General features: G+C 37.4%; 1 protein-coding gene across 1 annotated transcript; it reads left to right on the top strand.

Annotated features, from left to right (window-relative positions):
- Nucleotides 1-1,718: 1,718 nt before the first annotated feature.
- OR5K3 (olfactory receptor family 5 subfamily K member 3) lies at nucleotides 1,719-2,690 on the top strand. Its single transcript, XM_005548347.4, has one exon. It carries the CDS (start codon nucleotides 1,719-1,721, stop codon nucleotides 2,688-2,690), a length of 972 nt encoding a protein of 323 aa, XP_005548404.3.
- Nucleotides 2,691-8,167: the final 5,477 nt, after the last annotated feature.

Genomic DNA, 8,167 nt, shown 5'->3' with positions numbered 1-8,167 from the left:
AATGCTATGAAGAACTAGGATGAAACACAATACTGCAATTTGTCTGACTTTCTGATTTTAAGATAGAATTTCAAAACACATAGGTAAAGTTACGAAGAAATTCTGTTAAATAATTTAGGCATGTACATTGAAAATTATTGCTAACTTAACTGACTACATGGCTAACATTTATTATTTCAAAACAAATTAATAAAATAGCCCATGCTTTTAATATTTTGATTATAAAAATATAAGTCTATTTTGACCATAGAACTTATATGATTTGAATTATCAGTCAGTACGTCCTAATGAATCACTATGTAGGGATAGGAAATAGCCTTTCAAAGCAAAACAAAATTTGACTTCGAAAATCCTATTAAGATTTAAAGTATTTTCTTTTTGTTCCTAAGTGTTAGAAAGCTATAGTATAAACATAAGCTTGCTTTTACTTAGTAGCTTTTAATCTGCTATAGTATACTTCAGAAAATCTTATATAATTTTCTGAAGAAACAGAAAAATGGTAGAAAAGAGTCAATTTAGATAAAAGACATCTAAATTTTTATGTAATGATTTTATATATTTCTTTATAGACTTTTCTTTAAAGTTAATAGTCTGCAGAAACCAAAGAATCCTTAAGGAACATTGGTAGAATTCATACAGCAACTTTACTCATTCCAAGTCATCAGGGTGGAGCTAATATTGAAATTAATACTACGTTTTCCCCCATAGTATTTTACAGCTCTTTTCACAGAAGTGTAAATCACAACTAATCTCAAAATGCTTACAATATAAGAAAATTGTATAGACTTTTATTTTTAAAAAGCAACGTATACACAGGCAAGAAATTCTGAATTGTGTTAAGTATATAAGAGAGGCTCTACCATTCAGAAAATGGAAATCTGTGTGGCCTGTGGCAATTGGTTAAATCTTTAAGTAGCATTATATAAAAAGTATTCCTTATCAAAAGGAGGAAGGATTTAGGCATTTAAGAGAAAATCAACAGGAATAACAGAATGGACAGAGTCAATATTTATGAAAATGGGTGTGACACTGGGGAAAGGCATGAGAGAAGTGATAATCTATGGATGTTTATTTCTTTAAATTTCCAAGATAATTTTCTTTAAAGATAAATATTTTCCTCCTCAGTTTTAGTGAGTTTTATGCAGTTCCTAAGATGTAAATTTAACATATCTGTTATATGCTTTTTTTAGACATTCAGTCTACTGGAAGAATATATAAAAATTATTTTCTTGGAGATATATATATGTGTGTGTGTGTGTATATATAGTCCCATATAATATATATTCTATATTATATGATATATATTTTATATGTATCATAAATTTGTTTTAAGGAGGATCTTCCATACAAAACTGACAGTGAAATTATTTGAGAACAATGAACTAGATATGGGTCCCCTAGTTTTTTATGCTATCCTTGCATAAATTTATAAAGATGAACCATTTCCACTTTAAGCATCTTCCCTGGAATTATCAAAATATCCTTGTGAATCGTAAGGATCAGAGCTTGAGGTCATAGACACTGACACTTTAGAAGAACAAACGTCCCCTAGGAGTACATGAGGATGTATTTAGAAACAGCAGGGGAAATATGACAATGAAATTCCTCTACCTGTTGTAAAAAGGAAAAAAAAAATTGAAGGAACAGTAATATGCTCTCAATTATAATCAATTACAATATCATAACCCCTCATTCATCTCTCAACAGACAAGGTGGAGATGAATGAGAAAAATCATTCCTTGACAGCTGAGTTCATCTTCACAGGATTTACACATCATCCAAAGCTGAAGACCTTTCTGTTTGTGGTATTCTTTGCCATCTATCTGATCACCATGGTGGGGAACATTGGTTTGGTTGCATTGATTTATATAGAGCATCGTCTTCACACACCAATGTACATCTTTCTGGGCAACCTGGCTCTGATGGATTCCTGCTGTTCCTCTGCTATTACTCCCAAGATGTTAGAGAACTTCTTTTCTGAGGACACAAGGATTACCCTGTACGAATGTATGGTGCAATTTTATTTTCTCTGTCTTGCTGAAACCACAGACTGCTTTCTTCTGGCGGCAATGGCCTATGACCGCTATGTGGCCATATGCCACCCACTGCAGTACCACACCATGATGTCCAAGCCACTCTGCATTCAGATGACTGCAGGAGCCTACATAGCTGGAAACCTGCATCCCATGATTGAAGTAGGGTTTCTGTTGAGGTTAACTTTCTGTGGGTCTCATCAAATCAATCACTTTTTCTGTGATATTCTTCCATTATATAGACTTTCTTGTGTTGACCCTTACATCAATGAATTGGTGTTATTTATCTTGGCAGGGTCAATTCAAATCTTTACTATTACTATAGTCCTAGTCTCTTATTTCTACATCCTTTTCACAATATTTACAATGAAATCCAAGGAGGGAAGAGGCAAAGCTTTATCTACTTGTGCATCTCACTTTCTCTCTGTGTCAATATTCTATGGTTCCCTTCTCTTCATGTATGCTCGACCAGGTACAGTTAATGAAGGAGATAAAGATATACCTGTTGCTATATTTTATACTTTAGTTATTCCTTTATTAAATCCTTTTATTTATAGTCTAAGAAATAAGGAAGTAATAAATGTTATGAAAAAAATTGTGAAGAAGAGAAAATTTTGTAACATTCTGAAACAAGTGTCATCCCCTCTGGAAAACTGATTTCAACTTGATAATACTTTATTTTAAACCAAGGGATAGTGAGGAAGTAGACAAGGCCAATTCGAATATAAAATATTAAATTATTTTAAAATAATGATATATGAGTTCAAAATGTTCAGAAAGGAGAAATTCCTGTAAAATATACTTCAAAATCTAAGCTACTAGCATTCATCAAAAGTGAACTAAATTATTCATGAAGTCTCAGATTGTGTCAGAGTGTAATTAGTTACAATTTTCAGCAAATCCAACAAATACTAGGAATAAGTGTCAGTACATATAACAGTAGTGTGCATTTACTATTGTTGGCAAATTTCTGGAATCCTAAAGCATAATTTTACAAACTCAGGCACTTTCCAAGTTCTCAAACATTAGTCGTTTTTAAGCAGAATCATCTTTGAGAAGTAAATTGTTTGTTTGAATTTGATTCTAACTTTCTTTGAGTTCTTTCAGGAGATTGCTTGAAAAATTATTTATGCAGAATATGTATTCTCTAATCAATAGTATTTTCATATTTAGTGCTAGTCATTAGTCATTTTACATTCTCAAGTTCTATGAAACAGAGTACCTGCATTGATTTCTTTTCCCTTTCTGTAATGCCATAATTTTAAAAATGTATTTCTGGGTTTGGCGCGGTAATCTGGGCTTGTGCCTGTAATCCTAGCACTTTCAGAGGCCAAGGTGGGTGGATCACCTGAGGTCAGGAGTTTGAAATCAGCCTGGCCAACATGGTGAAACCCCATCTCTACTAAAAATATTTTTAAAATTAGCCAGACGTGGTGCGTCCCTGTAATCTCAACTACCCAGGAGGCTGAAGCAGGAGAATCGCTTGAACCCTGGAAGTGGAGGTTGCAGTGAGGTGAGATCAGGCCACTGCACTCTAGCTTTGGTGTCACAGTGAGACTCTGCCTCAAAATAAATTAAATAAATAAATAAATAAATAAATAGTGTGTTTCTGTGTCATTCACTCTCAACTCTTAGTACCACTGAATCCCAGACATCTACTGATGGAAGAGTTTGTGACTTACATGGAGCCAGTGAGACAGAAAAGGTTATTTTTTTCCCTGAAAAAATAAGTTTTCTTATTTGAAAAGAGATCCATAAAAAATAGTTTTTCTCTCGTTATGGTATGTGGATATGAAATCTAGCAGAGCCAATTCCATTTCACCATCAAGAGGGAAACCAGCCTGGGGATGTAGTCAATACTCAAATGAGGACGTAGCTGAGGAAATCACACAGAAATAGACCCAAAATCTCTGGAGTAAACCATCTCTTCTGACTGTATAATGCAATAGACCTTTTTATCTTTTAAGCTTATTTGGCAAAGATGTTTTATTCATGACTGAATAAATACTAACAGATACATTCATGCTTATTGACTATCACTCATATTTGTCTCTTTATATTCTATTTTAAATTAATCCTCAGGTGATCTTTTAGTTTTCAAAAGACTTTTCAGTGGTATCCACTTTACTGTTCACCAAATTTATTAGATTTTTTACTCTTATTACTATTTTAATATCTAATTACCTTACTTTAAAAAAATTGAGGGACAGAGAAATTTCTTGTCTACAGAAATATAATAGTAGAGCTCAGGAACCAAACCCAGGCTATCTGGCTCCAGAATCCATGGTCTTAACCACTAAGTCATACTGTATATAGCACAAACTAAAAGCATCAGGAGAGGAAACATTTTACAAATCTAAGCTGTGAAGTGGGCAGAGAAATAGGGCAGAGATTCAAAAGAGATATGGATCAAAGACATTTATCTCCAAATTTATTTTGAAACATTTCAAACCTACAGAAAAGTTGAAAAAACTATATGATTAATATTCATATACTTCTTTTAGCCAGCCAATTAAACAATCAAACAATTGTTAACATTTTACAATACTTGCCTATCACCAAATGTGTATATAGGTATATAATACCTATATACATACTTATAATACATACATACATTAATGTAATACAAATGTACATATATATTACATGTCCATATGGATATTTAAACAAATAATGCATATACACATAAATATATACATACAATACATATATATACTTAATACATATATACATAGATACATTTTGTAATAAAACATCTAAATAGGGCATTGGCTTGTTATTAGCAGTTCCACCAACCTGAACTACTTTAATTGTAAATTATTGTTGGGCTTACGGCAATAAAAAAACACTAAGATGCTGTATTTTTTGCATAAATGATGCAAAAAATAGGGATTCCAAGCATCTAAACAATATTTATTTATTAAATACACAAATATGAAAAAAAATTTACTGAGAAATTGCTATCTTGCTATGCAGTAAGCTAGTGTCAAAGGAAACCAGAGCAGGACAGAAGTTAGAATGCTAAATATAAAGTTTATTCAGGACTATTGCCATAGGGGCAGAAAAACCTCAGCGTAGGACTGGGCTTCATTTCAAATGCAGTAGGGAAAAGGGAGGTCTTATAGCCAAGAAGCAGGAGGTGGCCAGCGGATGAAAAATTATTAACAGGAGACATCAAGTCTAGGGGGAATTCTGGTTGAACCAATCTAAAAGGATTTATTTATTCTTTTATTTATTTATATTTGAGATCAATAAATCACTTTGTCACCCATGCTGGAGTGCAGTGGTATGATCATAGCCCACCGAATCCACAGAACCTGAATCCTAACAAGATTTTTGCTGAAGGCAAGCCAGAGTATTCGGATACCAAGAATGGGAAGTAAAGAATTTTGATCAGATATAGAAGGTCATCAGGTATTGAGGATGGGGGGATTCTTGCTGAATTGTCTTTCTGCATTATTTACTAGAAGTAGATTTTGCAAGAAAGTACACAAGTGAGCCTAAGAAAAGGTTCAGAAGCCTGACTATGGTTTGTTAAGGGAAAAAGAGGCATTCTTCCCTTAAGTTTATTTCTCCGCCAGTTTGTTCATTTATGACCAGCAAAACCATCTGCTGGTACCTGGTGAAGGTTGCTAATTGTATTGTGAGATCAATGAGACATTGAATGAGAAGATACCCATAAAGAAAAACAGAATGATAAATATTAAAGGCTGCTCTGCTGGGGTTTTTTTTCTTCCAGGAAGGAGGATTAGAAGCAGTGTTAGCACACCTCTCCCACTTGAAAGGACAGAATAGCATGTAGAGATTTATACTGTGAACTTTTTTCAAGAAGCAACACAGGAACTTAACAAGAAAACTGAAAGAAGCACAGGCTGTTCGAAAAAAGCGTCAGCCTACAGCCTACACTGTGAAACAGCCAAAAAACTCTTAAGTCCCCAAAGTGTGAGAAGGGGAGAGACTGCCTCCAGGATACACATCCCCAGCAGGGAACCGGAAATCCAGGCCATCGGGGAAGGCCTTAACCCTACCCAGAGCTGGGACTAATTCAGGGAATAGTGAGAAATATAAAAGTAGAGGCAGTAGTGGAAATTACCTTACAGGCATTCCCAATCTCTATCATGGACTGAGGGAAACCATTCATTCCTTATTATATCTCACAGGGACTCATGGAAGTCAGCCAAGCAGTTCAGGCAGTGGTCACAGGTTGAAAGAAAACCCCAGTTGAATTTTGGGAGATAATATTGAGTGGGAGCAAACTCCCTTGGCCAGAACACAGGGGACAAGTGGGAAGTACACTGCAGCCACGAGTGCAGGAGCCAGACTGCCAAGGCTTCCTGGAGCTTAGCTCAGTGCTGCTAGCAGAACACTTCAGGAGTCAGAACAACTTTGCCAACTGTGTGGGATCTGGGTGAGGCTTACTGCCACCTGCTACTCTCCACTCCCTGTGCAAACTCTCTTCTGTGCAACAGAGGCAGTTACACTCCCCTCTGGAGCATTACCCCAGCAGCCTGATAAATGCCCTCTGACCCTCAGAGAGGCTGCAGCTGGCCACTCATGTGGAGAGTCAGAGCACAGCCCCAACCTGGCTGTGCCCCTCCACCCTCCCTGGTAGTGTAACACAAATGACAGAAACATTTAGGAGCTTTATGGCCCTGCCTACCACATGAGAAACCAGAATATCTCCTCTGGGCAAAGCAGGGCAAGTTCAAATCCTTCTACTATTACAGGAGCAGGTACTCTTTTGCAAGCGCCACCTCCTGGCTGGAGGCCAGCCAACACGGTCCATTACAGCATCTCTAGATAGAATAAGACTGTGCCCGGAAATGAGAAAACTGGTATCTGACCTCAGCTACCACCATTGCCTGCAACACACTGGCCAACCAGGAGGTCTGAGTCTGTCCACATGTCCAGTTCACTACCATCATAATCAACATTCAAGAAAAACAACACAGTAAGGCTATCTATAATCAACGAATCTCACAGAGTCTACATCACTCCCCTGCCGCTCCCATCACAGCCGGTGCTGGTGCCAACTGCTGTGGTTTTGAGGAAAGGTAACATCACCAGAACCCTTACAGACTTTCCCCAAAGCCAGCCTGGAGTGTAGCAGCCCCACAGGGTGGCTAGACCCAGAAGAACAATCACTATAGTCTGGCTTTCAGGAACTCATACCTAGGGTATGGGAGAGAGCACCGTATATCAATGGAACACACCATGGGACAAAAGAATCCAGTTCTTCTGGGTGAATATCTGTCTCAAAAGGCAACCACATCAACATTTCCCTGGTCAGCTATTTTTTTCTGTAATTTCATCTATGTTCAACTAGTATGAAATCTGTGCATATTGGAATCATGCAATGCCAAGACAGCCCACACTTACTTTTGAATTGATTGTCTAGGTTCATAATAAAGAAGTCCCTACCTACCATGAAGGACCCTGAAGCAAAGAAAACAAAGTTCTCAATGGAATCAGGAGGATCTCTATAAAAATCCTATTATTTCCTTAACTTGAGTTATTAAAATACCTGAGACAAAAGCATCTGGATGGCAGGCCTTAAATCCAAGATTTTTCCACTGGTGGGAAGTTTCTTTCAGCAGAGACACAATTGCGGTGCAGGGCTCAGGAGGGAAATTCTGCAACTCTACTCCAACAGTCAGGTAGCCTTGGTGCTCACGCAAGATCTTAGAGAAGGGGAATTCTTTCCTTCCTTGTCCACCACTGCAGACACAGCTGGGGCCTCGCCCATGGGAGCTCAGCATGGCTGCACCTATAGAAAGTCTTCCTAGAACACTTCAGGGTACTGCATTCCCACAGAAGGAGCACTTCCAAGGTTCAGGTTTGCATGAGAGTCAGAGTCACAATTTCTCTCTATTTGGAATATCAACATCCTTACAGATGAAAAGAGGTGCCTCTCTTGGGACATGAGTGAGTCTTGGAGGTGGATAACTTTGCTGCTGGCCTGGTGGAAGAACGGAATTGACTCCCATCCTTCCCCTTGATAAGACCTCAGTGTGTCTAATTGAGAGCTCCTCCAGCCACCTTCATCAAGGCTAGGACCTTTGCACACCATTGGGTATTGCACTTACCCACATGCTTTAGCTACAACCAGTTTCTACCCAGGGACACCTCCCCTA

This window comes from Macaca fascicularis, chromosome 2 (genome assembly GCF_037993035.2).
Source record: "Macaca fascicularis isolate 582-1 chromosome 2, T2T-MFA8v1.1".
NCBI lineage: Eukaryota > Metazoa > Chordata > Mammalia > Primates > Cercopithecidae > Macaca > Macaca fascicularis.
The sequence above is the reverse complement of the archived record's forward strand: the minus strand, read 5'-3'. Positions and strand labels throughout refer to the sequence as shown.

What these genes read in the sequence shown, in the direction of transcription:
- OR5K3 (XM_005548347.4), top strand. Translation starts at nt 1,719, where the DNA reads ATGAATGAGAAAAATCATTCCTTGACAGCTGAGTTCATCTTCACAGGA.